This window comes from Macrobrachium rosenbergii, chromosome 4 (genome assembly GCF_040412425.1).
Source record: "Macrobrachium rosenbergii isolate ZJJX-2024 chromosome 4, ASM4041242v1, whole genome shotgun sequence".
NCBI lineage: Eukaryota > Metazoa > Arthropoda > Malacostraca > Decapoda > Palaemonidae > Macrobrachium > Macrobrachium rosenbergii.
In genome coordinates, this window is record NC_089744.1 from 25,635,136 (window position 1) to 25,658,227 (window position 23,092).

Below are 23,092 nucleotides of genomic sequence, written 5' to 3' on the forward strand. Positions count from 1 at the left end.
GCAAGAAAGTATTTAGTCATATTTAGATTAGTAGGAACATGTATTACATATATATCAGAAATAAAGTATAAACACAAAGCATGACAACTGTACATAATATTCCACTTATTCACTTCCATTTGCTCAAGGATGGTGTTTATATAAATCTCCAATATGCAGGTGCAGAGGACAACCTAGAGTTGTCCTTTTGACTCATTTTCTCATTCAATTTCATCATTTAGACTTAGAGCACTCAATAAAATCCCCTTCATGGAAATTCCTAAGCATGACAATTTGTAACAGTTTAAGATTTCATGCATGACATAATACAATACCTCGTTCAATTACTTTGCTATTTTATTAATATCTCCCAATAGCACTAACCCCAAGATTAAAGAAACTTTGCATAAATGAGATTCACGAATATATAACGCTTACAAGTTTACATACTGTACATTTTGGCTATTCATAGTGTCATTACATATAAATTTGAAATTATTTCCATACGATCTGTGATTCACTACAAAACTATCCAATGATAGCACTTTCGAAAAAGATGACATTATGAGATGTCAGAGGCAGTTAAGAGTAACCAACTGCGGCCAAATCACTTGGGCAATGGTAAATGCTGCGTCATCTCTAATCTTTTAATATTATATATGCCATTTTTGGCACCATATTATACTACTTCCTAAGAAATTTGGATGACAGAAGGTGTTGTGAAGTTTTGAAGTTTGTAAGTGTAACTGCTTCATTGTATTTAAAAGTGCGAAGTGTTGTGAAAGTCTTGAATAGGTTTCGCAAGGAGGTGTGATAACTTCATCTGGCAGGATACAGATTATCTGTGGTGCCAAACGTCTTCATTATTTCTATTTACATTTGCTTTTTCCTATAAAAAAACTGTAGAATGTATTCAATTAAATTTGAGATGGGTGAGTTATGACTACTTGGAACATAACCCCTTAAGAAATGCCAGTTGAAAAATTATAATGCCTTCTAGGATATGTCACGATGGGCCACAACCTAATTATATACACAAGGCCAGTTACATGTAACCCTATGTAACTGTGAAGAGTATTCACTAAACAGCCCACATTAGATTAAAATTCACCTACTGACATTTAACATCAGATATCCAATTATAACACAAGACAATGCTCCTATACACATGAACTGTGCTTCTGGATACATGAGTGAAGAGATAGAATACATAGTATCTATTACTTATTCACACAGATTGTCTAATAAAGTAAAATTTCCATATTTGAAAACTACCATTTAGAAACTTTTATGGAAGCTCTATTAATAAGCTTCAAATTACAGAGTCACTGCGAAAAATCATAAATATAAACAAGCGTAAAGACATACTTTTAAACACCAACGGGTGGAGACCATGATCGTTTTACTGTATTTATAAACCGTTCACATTCCAAATTGATACATCCAAAATTTATTACTTCTCTCTTTCGAGTGGGCAAAAACACAAATATACACTACTGAAGCTAATATCTGCCTAGCATATCACGTCAGAATAAATGATACAAGAAAATATAAATCAGCATAAAATATTTCCAGACAAACATGGAAGGGTTCTGGTGTCAGTGGCATGTTATCTATCTATCAAATACACATACACAATCATATATATATATATATATATATATATATATATATATATATATATATATATATATATATATATATATATATATATATATATATATATATATATATATATCAATTATATGGATTAATAGACCCAGACGCTGTCGGATAAAAGCAAGTTACAAAAACTCTACGGGTATAAAGCGGCAACTCTATACCCTTACTCCCACCACCTCGTCAATACCACATAACCATGAAAGCTCAATATGCTCATAAACAACAACAATCACACTTTAAACTCAAAATTTTATGCAAAAGGCAATTATCTACCTTTTCTTCCCATATTTGTAACAAAACATACTGTATAACTAACACTTTGGAAAAAAAAAAAACGGCTAATGCTTATAATCTCAAAATCAGCTGATGGAGGCCTTCCGCTGAAATAATGACGGTAACCATTTTCTAGTTAATAAAAGAAACAGATTATTAATGAAATTATTATTTTCATTTATGTATACAAAACAAATGTAAAATGGATATACAAAGGTAAACTAACATACTATGTTTTACTAAAATCCCTGAAAATCGCCAAACAGCTGTTTTCTGACTGGTGTTTGTCTGAACTCAATTTAGCCGACAGTTCCTTAGTAAGTGATGCTCACGGTTGTTAATTATAAGAGATGCTTATGAATTGTTACATAAGCCGTAAGTTTGTTTGAAAGCTTAGCCTAGTACTACCCACCGAAAATTAAATTCGCTCTACAAGCACAGCCTAGTACAGTGTGATTGACTAAAAATGAAATTTGTTCCACAAACATAGCCTAGTACAGTATAATCTACCGAAAATTAAATTTGCTCAGTAAGTAAAGACGAGTCCTATTTTTTTTACTTTTACTGTATTTATTTAGCAAGGTGGGGCTACAGAGGAAAAGAGGTTAGCCTGATGTTATATGGGCTATCGAAACGCAACTCTCTCGACACATTGATATACAGTATGATGATTCATGTTTTGAGATGAAATATTAAGGGTCGCATAATACATGAAATGGGATAGTATACGAGTATATGCGGCAAATTTCATTTGTTTTACTCATAATTTGATAAATATGCATTTTTCTATTCACAGACTTTCCTTTCTCTGAATTACTCTTAGTACTGCATCATTCATATTGTGCTGTAGACTGGGCTCTTTCAGTATGCTGTTTTTAATAACATTATTTAAGAGGTCATCATTAACTTTCTGCGTTATTATGATCACTGGTTTCTTATTTTGCCTTATCGAGTAAACTGTATGTGTAAAACACCATGTGTTTGCATCTAGTACATATAGCATTTCTCAATGATGGCATGTCTAAAGCAAATACATTATAAGAGCAAAATTAAAAAGTAATTAATCATTTTCTGTTTTAGTGGAATTACTTTACTAGTATGCTTGTGTGCATTTGTGTTACATCTACCTGTGGCATTTCATCAAAGTTGACATCACCGTTTAGCTCTTTTTCTTTTAGTTGTTTCTAATATGATTATCACACATAACAGTACACAAAAGAACATTTTATCACTGTTGATATTACATCTCAAATATGATGTTCGCATTCACAGTAAAATATTAATTTAAAACATTTATACAGTAATGCGACAATTTGATAAATTGCGTTTGTCATACGCGTTGGCAACACGGTGAGCTAATTATAGTAATTCTCACCCTGCCTCAACCGAAAGAAAGGAATGTGTGTGTGTGTGTGTGTGTGTGTGTGTGTGTGTGTGTGTGTGTGTGTGTGTGTGTGTGTTTTGTACACTCACATGCTAAGGGTTATCGAATGCGTCTCCCTGTCCCTTTTTTGTTAAGTTTGTTTTTTCATCTTTTATACAGTAAAATGATGACAAAATATAAATAAAAAATGAGAAAATACAGTAAAATTAAAATGAGATTAAAAATAAAAAGGGAAGGGTTGCATGTTATAGGCTTTAATGTAATGCAATACCTCAGTTGTTCTCTCTCTCTCTCTCTCTTTAACATATCTCTTCTGTTTTTTGCTTTGTGCTTGACGTATTTCATTACATGCATTTCTGTCTCTTTGGGGTTCTGGAATGGAATAATAGAATTTTGGCCAAAGGCCAAGCGCTGGGACCTATGCTTTGGGGTTGTAAATGTTATTATTTTTTCATCGTTTATGCAGTAAAATTGACAAAACACATACAAATTTTTTAAAAATGGGGAAATACTGCAAAATTTAAATGAGAAAGCGTAATATGGAAATGAAAAAAAAGGGAAGGAGTGAGGGTGCTTTTGGCTTTAACGTATGCAACACCTCAGTTATTGTTCCTATCTCTCTCGCTCTCTCTATACTGTATCTCCTTTTTTTCTCAGCTTTGTGAATGAGGTATTTCGTTACAAGTTACAGTGCAGTGCTGTACATATCCTTTAATAAAATGAGGAAAAAAGCATAAACGTAGAAAACATAAAACAAAAAAGCTCTTAATCAAACGCCTGACTACCCCTCCCAACCAGGGAAACCCCTGCACAACTCCACCCACCTCCCAAAACAACCCTTTCTCTGGGTGTCTTCCTCTAAACAACCTTACTGCCCTCCTCTCCATGGTGCCCAACGAACTGACCCCAACCCATGGGACACTAGACCAGGCCTCCCACGACCCCAAGCCCTTCCCCAGTCTCTTTACACGAGTGTAAGCAGTGTTACGGCTATTTCCTTAGGCCGTGCAGCATTGCCAACCATCCAAGAGTTTTTTAGTTTTTTTTGGAATTATATTTATATATATATATATATATATATATATATATATATATATATATATATATATATATATATATATATATATGTATATATATATGATTATTACCACTTTTGTACGTCATTCATTTATCACACATTACCACAAGTGAAATATAAGACGGGGGTGTAGGTCCTGACCGGTTTCGACTTTATTTCCAAGCCATTGACGAAAGACTGATACAGAGTATAAGAAGTCACAAATATATATACTACAGGAACAGTACTGACGAACATACACAACCGTTAGAGACTACATATCCACACCACAGGCCGGTGTCGAGGTAGGAGTGGCCTTCAAAATTCATTTGGCTAAAAATCACAATATACTCTCAGGGGACAATACTGATAAACATACCGACCATAGGCGACCTCAGATCCACACCTGACAGGTGTCGGGGAGGCAGAGTTTGGAAACTCATTAGCACTACTGCCCCTGTACTGTGTTTACAGATATGATAATCCTATTTTCATACATCTCTACTGCCTTCCTTAAAATTTAAACAATTTACAAATTTCTTTTGATATTAAAGGATCAAGTTTATACATCCCTTGACTGATATTCATATTATGGTTGGCAGGCAGTAGACATGTATGAAAATAGGATTATCATATCTGTAAACACAGTACAGGGGCAGTAGTGCTAATGAGTTTCCAAACTCTGCCTCCCTGACACCTGTCAGGTAAGGATCTGAGGTCGCCTATGGTTGGTATGTTTATCAGTATTGTCCCCTGAGAGTACATTGTGATTTTTAGCCAAATGAGTTTTTAAGGCCACTCCTACCTCGACACCGGCTTGTGGTGTGGATATGTAGTCTCTAACGGTTGTGTATATTCGTCAGTACTGTTCCTGTAGAACATACATTTGTGACTTCTTATACTCTGTATCAGTCTTTCGTCAATGGCTTGGAAATAAAGTTGAAACCGGTCAGAACCTACACCCCATCTCTTATTTTTCACCTGTGGTAATGTGTGAGATATATATATATATATATATATATATATATATATATATATATATATATATATATATATATATATATATATATATATATATATATAATATGAGGATCACCATAAGATACTGCTAACCTTGAAAGCTTTAGCAAGTTCCACTAGAAATTTAAATCTAGCGACACATGTTTGCATGATCTAATTTAAATCTGATAAAAAAAAGTTCCTGTTTGATGCTGTGAGAGAGAGAGAGAGAGAGAGAGAGATTCACGTCAAGGTTTGAGTTTCTCTACCAAAATTACTTGGCAATGAATGGCTCTCACTAAGTGCTCAGAAAATGTTATAACTAACTTACAGAAGCAAACTTGATTCATTCTGTGCATACATTTGGAGCACTTTGGCATAGAAATATATGTACAACCTACTTAACTCATGCAGATACCTTACGTCTTTGGCTATAACCTCTGACTGCCAGCCCTAAGAGAGCTGGTTAATTATAGTCAGCTCAGTGGTCTGATTAAACTATTTTAACAACAATAATAATAATAATAATATAATAATAATAATAATAATAATAATAATAATAATAATAATAATATAACCTCTGATGCTGTAGCAAGTAAAGTATCTCCAAATACTAAAGTGCTTAAATCATGCTTAGGCTGTTACTTCCTGCTGAACAGCAGTACTTCTTTACTTTTAGTTTTTTTTTATTAAGGAAAACAAGATATCTTAAAAGACAGCTTCTATTAACAGTATTTCAGGTCTTTTTCTACATACATAACCAGCCCAATACTCTTCTATGAATAAGGTTATCGTTTTGATTTGCTTTGTTTATAGACGAATGTTATACCTGGAATTTATATTTCACCAAAGGGAGACGGGACCTTTTTGGGGGAGACTGCTCAAATCTTCCCAAATTAACGAACCAAAACATTATACTTAATTGCGACACATTTTCACAACCAGGATTAATTACTTCAAAAGATTAAGTCTGTAAGATATCATATGAATTTGATGTGAGCAGAGGTATGCATTCTCTGAATGCACTTTTTCTCATTTTAGATTTATTTGTTTAGTGACTTTCTTTTCTTCACTGATTTTGAACAAGTCATCCATCATGGTTCCTTTCTCCCGTCGGCTTGAAGTTTGCCTTTAATAACATATCTGTGAAATTTCACAAAACTTTTTAGGCAATCTGCTAACAAATGTACAAAAACACAATGTCTTTATTGGAGATATTAAATGTGACAATGAGGTCAAATACTACTGTCATGAAAGAGTTAAAAAGGATCCTACCAAAAGCATTACCTAACATAACACACTGCAACGCAAATAGGTTCCTAATATCAAGAACAAAATCGAGGAATTGAGTGACGCTGTAGCTATGGAAAACTTGCCACACCATTACCTTTGAAAGTCATAAAATAAACATCAAATTTACCAAACTTCATAAACAATAATCAAAACGTACATCTGCCTCTATAAGTTTGCAAATCTAGTATACATATGTAATACACTAAAATAAGTTACTATGAAGATATCACTTTGGTAAAATAAAATATATGCTACATTGTGTTCTTTTAATTCTTAGACTGTAATGAAAAATCAAATGCTAACAATATTCATAATAAAATTAAAAAAATAATGCATAAATGTAAAGATTTTCAATATGAAAAGGTCAATCTAGACATCCATACATATAATTTGATATTATCTAATGATACCTCAATTGACTGTAGAAATACCAAACCTCTACGAATTAAAATAAAGCAATGTATAATGCATGAGCAAAAATTTAATGGTATAACAATGGTACATAAATAGTGAGAAGTAAGTGCTGTATTTTCATACCTAAACTAGATATTGAAAAAATTGTAATAAACACAAAACTTGAGGCAGTGCATCTCGAGTAAACTGCATCTCTTCTGTAAATTTATACAAAAAAGTAGTATTTTCCTCTGTACAGGAAGGATTATTGACACATGATCCTGCAGCTAAGAAGGATTTACTCTCAACATACTGCTACACGCTCTCCCAACTGATTACCTGACTGTCCCAAAATAAGTAAATTTTTATGCAAATAACTATTCAAAAACAAAAAAATTATTATACAATGTAGTGGTGCATCAAATTATAACCTGCAAACATTGTTATTTTTTCTGAAGTCCAACTTCAGAAAAAAACATTAGAATACTAGAGAGAAATTAGTTTGAAAATTTACAATCATTTTTTTAAACCGCAATAAATTTATCCTAGCTTACAGGGTGGAAATAAAGTGTATTAACACAAGAATATATCAGGGAAAAAGGTTACACAAGTACTAGAGAAACCCTATCTTTTCTGGGTTTTTGCCTAGCTCCATGCTAATTATTCCTCTCAAAAATCCGATCTTCTAAACATCTGTGCTTGAATCATACTTTTGTAAAAAGGTAAGACTTTATGCATGTGAATATATATTCACATGCATCAAGCCATAGAATACATAAGATATATTTTCTCACCTGTCCATAAGAATCTTGATCCATTTCAGGTAGGGTTCTTAACGATCTTTGTTCAGGGTCATCCAAAGGCATTTTATCACTACGAACACTCTCCTGCTTAGGCAGTGGTCTTTTCACTGATGGCTTTACTTGCTGCTGTTGCTGTTGTTCCTGCTGTTGTTGCTCATGCTGCTGCTGCTGTTGTTGATGCTGCTGCTGCTGTTGTTGTTGCTGTAGTAACTGTTGCTGCTGCTGTTGTTGTTGTTGTTGAGCCTGAGGTTTTTGAGTTGCCAGTGGAGCTACAACACCCGCACTCTTTGCAGCTGCTGCTGCTTTTGCAGTGGCAGCTTTGGTCGTTTGCTGAGCAGCAACATTTGCCTGCTGAGCGGCAGCAGCTGCAGTCGCAGAAACTTCTTTGACTGCTGTGTTAAGTGTATCACTCATTTTGGACGTAATGCCAGACATGGCACCAAAGAAGCCACCCTTCTTGTTCACTCCATCAAAAAGACCAAACCCACCAGGAGTTGATTTTGTTTGCTGTTTTTGTTGTTGAGCAGACTTTTGCTGGGCTGCTTGTTGTGCTGTTGGTGGCTTGGCCTGTGAAATAATTGGCTGCATTAATGGGCGGCTGGACTGCGTTGTGGTAACTGTAGTGGTGGTTGCAGTCGTAGTTAAAGCATGACTTGTAGTGGTAAGTGTGGAGGGAAGGGAAATAGGCAGCTGAGGTAGCAGCTTATTAAAAAGACCTCCCTCAGACTTCTGTTGTGTGGTTTGAGTGGGTGCCACATGGTTACCCAAAGGCTTCGTGGTGATGGAAGTTGTAGAGACGAGAGCTGTACTTGAGGCTTTTGTAGTGGTTATAGCAGAAGTAGTGGTGGTGAAGAAAGAGGCTAACGTAGTAGAGGCTGCTGTTATCATTTTTGAACTGTCCAGGCTTTTACTGCCATCTCCCTGGACTTCCGCAGAGGATTCCAAATGTTCATTGCTTCTGTATATATAATTATAGTTTTCATTGTAAACAGTAGTTTCATCATAATAACCACAATATTCGTCATTCTGATAATAATTATTCCATCCTTCATAACCATAATAACCATAGTAATCAGCGTTTTCACCAGTCTTATCATAATTTTCTGCAGTGCTATCATAATTTTCTGCAGTTTTATCATACCCGTAATACTGATTATAAACATACTGCCCATACTGATCATACACATAATTCTCATATTGCTCCCCTGCATAACCATCATCATTTTTATCATTGTAGTATCCCTCATCTTTATTGTACTCTTTTTCTTCTTGGTCATAGTAACCGGTCCTATATTTTTCATCATACCACCCCCCTTGTTCATTACCATAACCCACATCTGTTTGGTCATCTTTTTCCTCTTTCGTGCTGTATTCGCCCTGGCTCTCTGACACGGGCACACTGCTGCAAATAAAGAGAGAATGGTGAGTATCCAAAAGTAACTAATAACAGAGAAAAATCTTGGAAATGAACAGTGTAACCACAACTTTAAAGAGAGACAAAGTCAATCAATCAGTAATCCAGCTCAAATTTTTGTCAGACAAATGCTGGAAAATATTTCAACATTATAATATTTAAGAATCAATTCTATTTATTAGGGATTCCTGCTGCAAGAAAAATCATATTAAACCTGTAATTAAGTATGATGCATTTTTAAAAGCACTATATCAGATTTCACTAAGCAGAAAGTTTAACAAAGGTCAGGAAGCTACATCCTATTTTACTGAAACATGTTACAAACAATTCTACACACAGACAGACATGATAGAATATTTTAATTTGCTTTAATACAGGCTGGTTATCTTTATAGTAATACCCTTTAACAGAATATCAATATATATTGCACTGGTGTAGATTCCACAGGAAGCACTTAATATTCGCAGTTAATAATAAATTTACCTAATCTTTCTTAAGACAATGGATACTGAATGATACTACAGCGTAAACAGAGAAGAATAAATGGAAATATTTATGGAAATTTCAAAATTATCATTATTACCTGCTTCAATGGAGTTTAATAGTTTCAGTATTTTGCAAAATTCAGATTAGTGACAAGTTTTTTATACCTACCTGATGGCGATTGTGCATAACCTCAGAGCTGCTGACTAAAACTTACTTATCTCGTACCACATAACACTAACAAATGCTCATGGATAAGATCAAGGCTGCAATCTCCTCAAAGCTGTGAAGTGCTATGGTTTAATCAGCAAGGGGTTGATTATCTCAGATGCTTTAAGAAAATATATTCTGTTCCATTTATTTGGTTTCATAATTTTCTAAATGTTAGCATAAAAACTTTCATGACTTGGTATTCTTTTAAGTAATTATAGTTAGCTTTAGTATCCACAAAATTATATACAGAATCCTACACTTCACGGCAATTTTAGTCAGAGCAACCCTTTACTTTCTAACAAGCAAATGTTAGTGATAAGGGTAACGCATCATTGCTAAATCACAAGCTCTTCCTCCATCAGCATGTGTGCTACTAAAAAACAATATGGTTGCAGATTCAGTTCAAAAATTGGGAGTGGGAAAACTTCAGTGCATATATAAGGAACTCGTTTGGATATTCAACCAAGTTTTTAATTGTAATAAGGACCATAAAACAGAATAATATTGATTTCTTGTGTATCAAACTACAAATTCATATAAACAAATCATTTAAAAGCTAAGCAGCAATTTAAGTTTACAAGAATACTGTAGGGTTTATACGAGAAGCTTCTTCATTAAACTATGCTACTGCAATTATTTGGCTACAAACTACAGAAGGCTGAGTGTGTGCTGCTGGAAGTGGTGATGGTGGTGGTGACATGAAAGGGTAGGGAGGGGTCAGAGAGGAAATGTGCTACAGTTGAAGTGTTGGTCATGGAGAGGCAATATTTATGTGAGAAGCTGCCAAGGGAGAAGCACTCAAATTAGGTCTGCAGGTGACAGAGGATAGGTCATCACCTCTATAAGCTCATCCAGAGAAGAACCTGCCATATAAACCACAAAAAAAACTTTGTGCTTGCATGAGAGAATGTCTGAATAAAATATGGGGTGGGGGAATTTTTAGACATTATATCTCATCTATGAAGCACTATTGCATTCATAAATTTTAAGAGGATTTTATAGCATATCGCCAAATAAAGAATTATAATTTAACTAAATATAAAAATTACCTTTTACCTACAACTAAATATGAGCAAATCCCAGCATTATTCTTCCTATGACCAATGAAAATGTTTTCACTACGGAAGTCTTAATTATATCTACTGGATAAATTTATCCCACATACCACTGGAGTAAAGAGCTCATCTGCTACCTACCAGTACATTACATTTCTAACCCAACTTGCTGTAAAGTGATGGAGCTTTCTCCCTGGTAACATTCCTTCACTAGAGGTATTTAACAAGAAAGAAACACTGGGCTACAACTGACTTAGAAACACATCCCCAAATTTTCATAGTCATATGGAATCTAAAATATTCCTGTCATTATTTTCCATACCAGTTGACATTCCCTATTCAAGAAAAATATAAAAGAGATGAGCACATGGGAACATTACTTATACAATCAATAACCCCGCCGCAACACAAAAGGGGGAAAGAAAAAATTAGCCTCAAACCCATGCGGTAAATTACTAAAGAGGACAACCTGAACGTTCTCAAACTGAAATGGAAATACCTCAAACAAGAAGTACAGTTATATATATATATATATATATATATATATATATATATATATATATATATATATATATTATATATATAATATAATATATATTATATTACATACTCAAGCTGAAATGGAATTACCCTCAAACAAGAAGTACAGTTACTTTATATATATATATATATATATATATATATATATATATATATACAGTCAAACCTCGGTTCTTGTGTGCCCTAGCTTTTGTACGATTCGGTTTTCAACTTTTTTCGCCAAATTTTTGTCCCAGGTTACATGCATCAGCTTGGATCTCATACAGCTGGAAATTCTCCGACCCGAGCCCACCACGTGACTCTGCCATTCAAGTATCCAAAGTGTCTCATCCCCGTAAAGGGGTAATGCCATCAGTGCACCTCATGTGGTGCACTGCAGACATTACTTAAGGTTCTTTGCAGTGTGCCTTTGACCCTATATATCTATATATATATATATATATATATATATATATATATATATATATATATATATATATATATATATATATATATATATATATATATATCTATATATCTATATATCTATATATCTATATATCTATATATCTACATATCTATATATCTATATATCTATATATCTATATCTATATCTATATCTATATCTATATCTATATATATATATATATATATATATATATATATATATATATACAGTCAAACCTCGGTTCTGTGTGCCCCTAGCTTTTTGTACGATTGGTTTTCAACTTTTTCGCCAAATTTTTGTCCCAGGTTACATGCATCAGCTTGGATCTCATACAGCTGGAAATTCTCCGACCCGAGCCCACCACGTGACTCTGCCATTCAAGTATCCAAAGTGTCTCATCCCCGTAAGGGGGTAATGCCATCAGTGCACCTCATGTGGTGCACTGCAGACATTACTTAAGGTTCTTTGCAGTGTGCCTTTGACCCCTAGCTGCAACCCTTTTCATTCCTTTTACTGTACCTCCTTTCATATTCTCTTTCTTCCATCTTTCCACCCTCTCCTAGCAATTGATTCATAGTGCAACTGCAAGGTTTTCCTCATGTTACACCTTTCAAACCTTTTACTGTCAATTTCCATTTCAGCATTGAATGACCTTAGCTCCCTGTGCTTGGCCTTTGGCCTAAATTCTATATTCAATTTAATTCAATCCAAAGTATCTTATGCATTCTTGCGACCCAGTCTGCCTTTGTTTCTCGTTGAGTGAGCATCATCCCCCACACGTTCATCCGCATCATCCAACGCGATCATTTTTTCTGTGCGTTTTGACTGAGTGCACCTGCTAAATAAGCCACCATGGGGCCAAAGAAAGTTCCAAGTACCAGCCCTTCAGTAAAGATGAGAAACATGATTGAATTTAAGAAAGAACTTGTAGCAAGGTACGAAAGTGGCGTACACATGCTGATCTCGCCAGGATGTATGGGAAGTCCGTATCAACAACCAGTTCCATCCTGTCCTGACAAAGAAAAAAGAAATCAAGGAAGCTGATGTTGTGAAAGGGGTAACTTCGTTAACAAAACAGGGATCACAAATAGTTGAAGATGTTGAGAAGTTGCTGTTGGCGTAGATAAATGAAAAACAGTTAGTGGGAGACAGTGTTTTGGAGGTGCTAATTTGCAAAAAAGACAAGGCTGTTGCATGCGGATCTCGTTAAGAAACGCCTAAAATGGGTGCTGCTGTTAGTGAATTCAAGGCCAGCAGAGGCTGGTTCGACAAATTCAAAAAGCAAACTGGCATACACAGTGTGGTAAGGCATGGGGAGGCTACACGTTCCAAAAATGTAGAGCTGAAGAATTCGTTGAGGAATTCAAGGAATACGTAGAGGCTGAAGGATACCTCCCCAAACTAGTCTTCAATTGTGACGAAACAGGCCTCTTGTGGAAAAAAATTGCCAAAGAGGACCTACATCACACAGGAGGAAAATGCACTGCCAGGACAAGCCTATGAAGGATGGGCTAACTCTCTTGCTCTGTGGAAATGCCAGTGAACATTTCAAAGTGAAGTTTTTACTGGTGTATCACTCAGAAACTCCCCAAGTGTTCAAAGAAAACAATGTTATCAAGAGTAAATTGTGTGATGTGGAAGGCTACCAAAAGGGCATGAGTCACGAGGCAAATCGTCATTGAGTGGGTCAATGAAGTGTTTGGCCCGAGTGTGAAGAAATACCACTTGGAAAATCAATTGCCACTCAAGTGCCTCCTGGTAAAGGACAATGCTCCTGCTCATCCTCGAGGATTGGAAGACCAATTGTTGGAGGAGTTTAGTTTCATCACACAGTGAAGTTCTTGCCCCCTAATACCACTTCTCTCATGCAGCCCTTGGACCAACAGGTCATGTCAAACTTGAAGTGACCTTGGACACTGAATTGACCCTAAGAGAGTTCTGGAAGAATCACTCCAATATTATCTTCGATTGCATAGGCCTTATATATATATATATATATATATATATATATATATATATATATATATATATATATATATATATATATATATATAATATTTATATATATATATATATATATATATATATATATATATATATATATATATATATATATATATATATATATATTGCAGTTGAGGGCAGGAATACTCTTTAGATTTACACTTTCTTTATTCCTTCCTATGTTTTGTGATTCATAATCACATCCTCAGGGAATTCTACAGAAAATTGAATAAATTAATAAAAGGTAGTGAATGGCTAAAACTGAATTACGTAAAAATATAAATCACTTAAAAATCTGTATAAACTCTTTAAAATTACCCACAATAGAGCACACTTAAATACATATGCACAAAGCATAAAATTACATTACACATGGACACTAATATGGCTACACAAGAGTACATTAATAAGAACAAAAAATCACAAAACACTCAAAATAAATTCCATCATCAAAACTGTTTTAAAAATTCAAAAAGTTGAGAAATCAACTAAAGCAGTAATATACTTAAATGCCACACAAAAGCACAAGACGCTAACCTTACAATGCAATGACAGAATCGCACTAACAGGCAAAAAATATGAGAAAAGAAAAAGAGATCTGAGGTACAAATAGTAATGAACTATAACAGGAACAACAGGATTGAGGCAGTTTGGGTGTTTAACGATTCAAGATTAAGTATAAGAAGTTTTTGTTGGTTTTGCACTTGGCCTATAACTTTAAAATCTTCACAACTTATACGAGTTTCACACATCATGGCATGATTTCTTATACTGGATAGCTCTGGATTCGACAGCTGGCAGCCAGTTCTATACCTCACCCCCTTATGGGAGTTATAGAACTTATGAGTGAGTTATAGAACTAGCTGTCGACTGTCCAATCCAGAGCTATCCAGTATAAGTCGTCATGCCACCCAGTGTATTACTGCTTTAGTTTGTTTCTCCACTTTTGGAATTTCTAAAAGAGTTTTGATGATACAATTTATTTGAAGTGTTTTATGATATCTGCTTTTTAATGTGCCCTTGTGTAACCATATTTGTGTCCATATATAACGCACTCTCATGTTTTATGTGTAATTACGTGTGCTCTAGTGGGTGTAGCTTTGAAGAGAATTTTTATAAATTTTTAATTATCTGTATTTTAACAAAATTATGTTTTAGCTGTTCAGTACCTTTGATCAATTTGTTTGATTTTACGTAGAATTCCCTGAGGATGTGATTATGAATCAAGATACAGGAAGAAATAGAGAAAAGTGAATCTCCAGTGTATTCCTGCCCTTGACTCTACAATTTATGTACGGGCACAGAATCTGCCCCAGCTGTAATATATACAATATATATATATATATATATATATATATATATATATATATATATATATATATATATATATATATATATATAGAGACCAAGGGCAGATGAGAGGCACACTGACAATCTACAGTTTTATTGTGGCCCGCGGCGTTTAATAATCCATTGCATTTTCAAGGCTGCAATGACACAATTTTGTTTAATAAAAGGGACGTCACTATATAAAATTATAAAGATAAAAAAATAAAATAAAAATAAAAATACATACATTTCTTAAAAATCTTAAAACAAACCTACCAAGTACATGGCTAAAAAGTGACTAAACAGAAAAGGGTAAAACTACTCGAAAACAAAGAGAACAGCAGAGAAATCACAAAATAAACAAAGGGTGTTGAGGACGTCTGGGCATTTAACGAGGAACGAGTGCTTTAATGAAAATTGACTCTAAAGTCGTAAGCTCGTCCTCGTGTTGGGCTGAGGCTATTATTTGAAGTTTTTCATATCAATCTGCGTTTGCAGATTGCAGAGTGATTCTTATGTTTGATAATTCCAGGCCTGGACAATCTGCATCCCGTCCTATAACTGACGCCCTGATGACTACAGACACGGAAACTTATTCCGAAAAACCCTTTAACGCTCGGGTCTCTTTTCAGATCTAAGGATAGACTGTGCCCGTCTCTAGCATCCAACATCATTTACAAATATACTTGTCCCAAGTGCAAGCTGGGAACCTACGTTGGATGTACGAGACGGCTACTGAAAGTCCGTGTCTGTAGTCATCAGGGCGTCAGTTATAGGACGGGGATGAAGATTGTCCAGGCCTGAATTATCAAACATAAGAAATCACTCTGCAATCTGCAAAACGCAGATTGATATGAAAACTTCGAAATAATAGCCTCAGCCCAACACGAGGACGAGCTTTACGACTTTAGAGTCAATTTTCATTAAAGCACTCGTTCCTCGTTAAATGCCCAGACGTCCTCAACACCCTTGTTTATTTTGTGATTTTCTGCTGTTCTCTTTGTTTTCGAGTAGTTTTACCCTTTTCTGTTTAGTCACTTTTTAGCCATGTACTTGGTAGGTTTGTTTTAAGATTTTTTAAGAAATGTATGTATTTTTATTTTTATTTTATTTTTTTATCTTTATAATTTTATATAGTGACGTCCCTTTTTATTAAACAAAATTGTGTCATTGCAGCCTTGAAAATGCAATGATTATTGCGAAACGCCGTCGGCCACAATAAAACTGTAGATTGTCAGTGTGCCTCCATCTGCCCTTGGTCTCCGTATATTGGGCTTCCGCCTTCATCATCGTCATATATATATATATATATATATATATATATATATATATATATATATATATATATATATATATATATATATATATATATATATATTCAATGGCATTGTCTGCAGCTACTACTTTCTTATCTAAACTCTCAATCAGTCTATACTTTTTTTTCTCTACTGGTAAGCTTCTTAGGAATAAGGAAAATTCATTCGGGATTCTTCCCATTTAATTTTCCTTTTAACTAGTTGATGGACCATTTCGTCACCTCTAAAGGGCAACTTCCTCAGGACTTGATTACAAATCTACCTACACGGTTTTTATTACTGTGTGCAGACATTCGAATTTCATAAGACGTCATAAGGGTGCTGAATTTCTATTGGTCGAATTTCATACATGACATCAATGGGTGCTGAATTTCTATTGGGCGGCGGTTTCATTCTCTTGCGGGCTGTCTGAGTGATGCCCTACTCCTTAGGCCGCGCCCCAAGGGCGTAGGTAAGGGCATGGTTTGCGTCTCTGGCCGACAATTTTTATTTGTTACGCCGTCATTAATTGTGTCCAGGGGTGTTTGGTTGCCTGTGCCTCCCTTCGGATTCTCACAGATGTCCTGTGGTTTCCTCTAAGAAGGGAGCATGAAGTCTGTGTTCCTTTGTATGTTTAAAGCAAGCCCTTGTTGATTTATACTCATAGCTTCTGCTGTTTGGAATCTGTGGAACCAGGCTTCTTTATGTACAATCTCCGTACTTCCTAATAATTCTTTTAGCATTGGCTTCCAGACATGGTTGTCTATGTAATGTTGAAATATTGCCCCTTGGGTGTGGTGGACTTGCAATCACTTATGTAGAGTGGTGGTAGTGCGACCTATGCAGTAACTGCTGAGGGGTTGACATGTCCCTTCAGTACACTTAAATTTGTATACTAGGTTGGTTGACTCCTAGACCTCTCCATGGGGGGCTGTGCCATTTCGCATTACAAGTGTTCTTGTTAGGTTCGGATGGCAGTAGACATGCAAGGAAATCTTTTCATCAGGATTCGTAGGTGTCGTACCGCTGTCAACTATTCTCTTCATGTCTTTGCCTCATCCTTAAACTGGCTGTGATATGCAGTCTTGTAAAACAGCTTGTTTCTCGGTGAGGTAGGCATTGTCATTGGTGTGCTTGTATATACAACCAACTATTTTCTTATGCAACCTTCTATTAGGTCGCTGTCATACCTATCATTAGTAAGGAGCTGCCTGACAAGTTCGAGCTCTGAGTGAGTTGTTTTCCAGGTAGAACAGTGTGTAACTGCACACCTTACATATGCAGCTACCAAGGAGCGCTTGTATCAGGGCACTCCCCACGGGCATTCAGGCACCGACCCACATTAGTCGCCTTTCGGTACACAGTAGTATTGTACTTGTCTCGTTTCTTCTCCACACACATCCAAGAAGGGAAGTCAGCCTTCGACGCCATATTCAACAGTGAAGTTTAGGCTGGAGTTCCTCTTCAAGGTACACTGTAGGTGGGTGGCTTCTTCTTCAGTCTCGATGGCATATATCAGGCATATATCCTTGGTTTTGGTTCAGAACTGAACGTTCTTTCCTCTACATCTACCATGTACATATTAGCAAACAGGACTTCAAGGGTGATCACATGGTGACACCATCTACCTGTTGGAAGAGGTCACCTATGCGAGAGAAAGGGGGCCTCCATGGTGCAGGTTTGGAGAAGCCGTCACAGGGCATTTTCTGGTATGTCAAGAGGAGTGGCAGCCAAGAGATAGACTCTTCTCAAAATAATATTGATGGTTTTGTTAAAAGGCTTTCTATGTCCAGCGATGCGATGGTAGGGCTCGTAGACGTTGTACAGTCGACCCTGCCTATTCGCAGTTCAGGATTCACGGCTTCACCTATTAGTGGATTTTTCTGTGGGACTTATCCCCGAATTATTTGCAAAAAATTCGTTAATTCGCCAATTTTTTTGTCGATAAATATTTACTAATTATTGTAAATTGAAGTTATTTTCAAGACTAAATACCTTTTTTGTGATAAAAATGATTTACTAATTTTCAAATATTAATATTAAAAAACAGCAAACTATCAATAAAATGTATTTTTTTCATGCATAATAAATATTAAGGTACTGTATACAGTAATTAACTTCCCAGTGTCTCCCCATGTACTGTACAAAGAAGATGGGACTGCTTCAATACATGATAGAAAGTGGATGTACCTGAATGTATACGGGTAACTTGAATAGTTTACACACTTAGCTGTAAGCCTTATATTTTTAAGAGTAATGTTGTAAGATGACTTTGAAATCCTATGAAGTGTTTTAGATAATAGTTTAAGGTATATTCTGTGTAGGAAGACAGTTTAAGGTATGAGAAAAAATGAATGTACTTGAAAATAGGGGTAACTTGAATAGTTTTCACACTTAGCTGTAAGCCATATATTTTTAATGGTAATGTTGTAAGATAACTTCGAAATACTATTAAAGTGTTTTAAATGATAGTTTAAGGCACATTCTGGTTAAGATGATAGTTTAAGGTATACATTTGGTGTCCGAACTATTAAAATAAGAAGTTATCAATGTTTTTGGTGGGGTCTTTGGTATTTGATCTATCTAAATAGCCAGTTATAAGCATTGTTAGAGGGGGATGTCAAGTATTCACGGATTTTAACTATTCGCAGGTGTTTGTGGTCCCTATCCCCAGCAAATACCGGGGTTTGACTGTATTCAAAATGTTGATGAACTCTACCAGGGAAACCACCGAGTACCACTTAGGGATGTAAGGGGTGATGATGTTATTCAGAGTTTTGGCTATTTCATAAGTTGGAGAGTTAACTTGGGCAATTATAGGGCACAATGGGTTACTAGCCGTATGGAGCTTGACGGTGCCACAGCAATACCCTGGCCTGTAGTCTCCAATGATATATATATATATATATATATATATATATATATATATATATATATATATATATATATATATATATATATATATATATTATATTATATATATATATATATATATATATATATATATATATATATATATATATATATATATATATACACACACACACTAGTTGACCAACCCAGTGTTGCATGGGAAAACCCGAATGACAGTCTACTTGTAGGGGAGGTGAAAGGGAAAGGGGATGTGGAGGGGAGGAAGAGGGGACGAGGAGGGGGAGGGAAGAGGGGATGTGGAGGGGAGGGAAGAGGGTAGGAGGAGGGGGAGGGTGTAAGAAAGAGAGAAGAGAGTGGGAGGGGTTAGTGTTGACGGTCAGACTGACATTTCTTTTTTCATGCGAACGTTCACCTTTGAACAGTCTTGGGTGAACTGACAGGTATTACTGTGGTGACTGTCCCTTTTATCCAGGTATTATTGTGATGACTGTCCCTTTTATCCAGAAATTACTGTGGTGACTGTCCCTTTTATCCAGGTATTACTGTGGTGACTATCCCTTTTATCCAGGAATTACTGTGCTGTCTGACACCCTTAACTAGGTATTACTGTGCCATCTGTCCCTTTTATCCAGGTATTACTATGCTGTATTGCGCTGTCTGTCCCCTTTAACCAGGTATTGCTATGCTGCCTGTCCTATCCAGGTATTACTGTGGTGACTGTCCCATTTATCCAGGTATTACTATGCTGTCTGTCCCCTTTAACCAGATATTAACTGTTCCATCTGTTCCCTTCAACCAGGTACTACTATGGTGGCTGTCCCTTTTATCCAGATATTACTGTGGTGGCTGTCCCTTTTATCCAGATATTACTGTGGTGGCTGTCCCTTTTATCTAGGTATTGCTGTGGTGACTGTTCCTTTTATCTAGGTATTACTGCACTGTCTGACTCCTTTAACCAGGTATTACTGTACTGTCTGTCCCTTTTATCCAGGTATTACTGTGATGACAGTCCCTTTTATCCAAGTATTACTATGGTGACTGTCGCTTTTATCCAGTTATAACTGTACTCTTTGACCCCTTTTGCCAGGTATTACTGTGGTGACTGTCCCTTTTATCCAGGTATTACTGTGCTGTCTGTCACCTTTAACCAGGTATTACTGTGTTGTCTGTCCCTTCTATCCAGGTATCACTGTGGTGACTGTTCCTTTTATCCAGATACTACTGTGGTGATTGTCCCTTTTATCCAGATATTATTGTGCTGTCTGTACCTTTTATCCAGGTATTACTGTGGTGACTAAAAAGCATATTCAATAACATATTTCTATGGTCTTGAGTACATGAAATGAGATATGGTAAACTTGTAGAGTTTATTTACCAAATAAGTTAAAAGGGAAGGGGAAGGGGGTATGGTTTTGAAACCTACCCTATTACCTAAGTTGGGTCAAATGATGGCCACATGCCAAATTTTGCCTAGATCGGCCAAGCAGTTCAGATTTGTATAGTACACAAACAAACAAACAAACATTCACTCTTATATATAAGGTATATTTATATATATACAGTATTATACAGTATATTTTATATATATATATATATATATATATATATATATATATATATATATATATATGTATATATATACATATAATATATATTATATATATATATATATATATATATATATATATATATATATATATATATATATATATATACATACAGTCGACCCCTGCTATTCTGAGACTCACCTATTCGTGGATTTTTCTGTGGAACATATCTATAAATTATTCAAGGGAAACTCACATATTTGGGGATTTTTTCTTGGAGCAATATTCTGTATTTTCATATTATTTTTGTGCCTAAATACTGTACTCTACCTAAATATATTTTTTATGATAAATAATTTACAGTTCTAATTTGCAAATATTAATATTAAGTTTAATAAGATTAAATACCATTAAATAATAAAAATCTCTCTCTCTCTCTCTTACTGAGATAACAGAATTTTTATGCATATGTAATATGTATGTTTATATGTTCTGTATGATAAATAAATGATTTCTAATATTAATATTAATGTAAACACAACAAAATATCAATTCATTAAAGAAAGTATATAGTGAATTAGTAAGATTTTAGTTCAATAAATTTTTTCTTTAATCTTTTTCCCAGTCTTGTCCGAAACCTTTGGAGCAAGGGAGGGAGGGTGTAACCTGTCAAATATGTCAAATATCTTGATATACTGACCATGAAGGGTATTAAGTTGCCCATTCTTGGTCAAATGTTGAGGTGGTCTGGTCCATAGAGCTGTAGGTGGAAAATTTGAGCTAGCACAGTCTGATACCCTTCACTGGCTGAGACAGACAGGCTCTTGTTTCGACAGAGGAAGATTAAGACGTTGCTCTCTTGAAACACATCCCTTATCATCTCACCTCCCAATCAGGTACCCAGCCCATCTTGCTGTTGACTCTTTGAGCTTTCTTTGATACTTCAGTATCTTTTCTAATCCCATAATGCATTCTTTTCACATCCTATTTCTTCAAATCATCCACTTATCTACCTGAGACTTCTCATTTCTGCCATTTCTAACTTACTTTGTTCTATTTTTCAGGGTAGCCATACAACTAAGAAGTCTTACCACCACCTTATATACCTTGCCTTTGGCCTGACATGGGCTCTAATCGCAGAGTGTGCCTGATACACCCTCCAATGATTCCATCCAACAGTTTTTTTATCTGTAACTATGACCATTACTGAACCAACGTAATTAAAAACTTAAACACTCTCTTGATACAGTATTCACTTCTCCCAATTTAATCAAGGCTTACTGGCTATCATGCATCCCATTTATTATATATCGAGGCTTTTTTTCAACTTGTCATGAATTCTCTCTAGCCCCTCTCTAGTTTCTGCTATCAAAACAATGTCATCAGCATAGAACATACACTAAGGGGATTCCTTCCTTACATCTTTGGTCATTAGGTCAAATACGATATTGAACAGGGAGCTCAGCACTAATCTATTGTGCAGTCATACCTTGGCCTGGAAGCTGTTAGTCATCCCTACCATACTTCTTGCAATGGAAGTCAAGTCTATCCATAATGGATGAAACATACGAGTATATTAATTTAGAAACTGATGTTCTCTTAACCTGTAGCAGGCTTATCACAACAGGATACGGAAAATTCTAACTCTTTAATTGTAAGCCTTTCATTATGGTACAGAGTTTCACCTGCTGCTGAGGCTGTTTTCTATTTATGTTAACAGAATTATACAAGTATATATATCATGAATTTGCTTACATGCTCCATACGTTTCAAGAGTATTCAATACAAGCTTGTTGGCGCATGCTACATATATGCTGGAACTCGGTGCTGCTGTCTCCCCTAACCTCCTGATCCCCTAGTTACTCCGCCCCCACCTGGGGTGGACAAAGAGGTTTGCAGGAGGAGAGTGGCTGTCTCCCCTACTCTCCGGCTCCCCTACCTACCCGACCCCTACCCTGGCCGGACAAACTGGTTTGCAGAGGCTGGGTGGCTGTGTCATGTCTCCCCTATGTCACCCGGGGAGAACAAACAAGATCAGATCCACTCGGATTTTATTATAGATTACAGA

General features: G+C 35.6%; 1 protein-coding gene across 10 annotated transcripts in view; it reads right to left on the reverse strand.

The window, feature by feature from the left end:
• unc-13 overlaps positions 1 to 23,092 on the reverse strand; it is a 1,228,603-nt gene that overhangs the window by 607,572 nt on the left and 597,939 nt on the right. For all 10 annotated transcript variants that reach the window (XM_067091750.1, XM_067091731.1, XM_067091742.1 and 7 more), the window contains one exon: positions 7,835 to 9,245. In XM_067091750.1, coding sequence (XP_066947851.1) covers positions 7,835 to 9,245 — 1,411 coding nt within the window. The remainder of the gene's footprint in view (positions 1 to 7,834; positions 9,246 to 23,092) is intronic.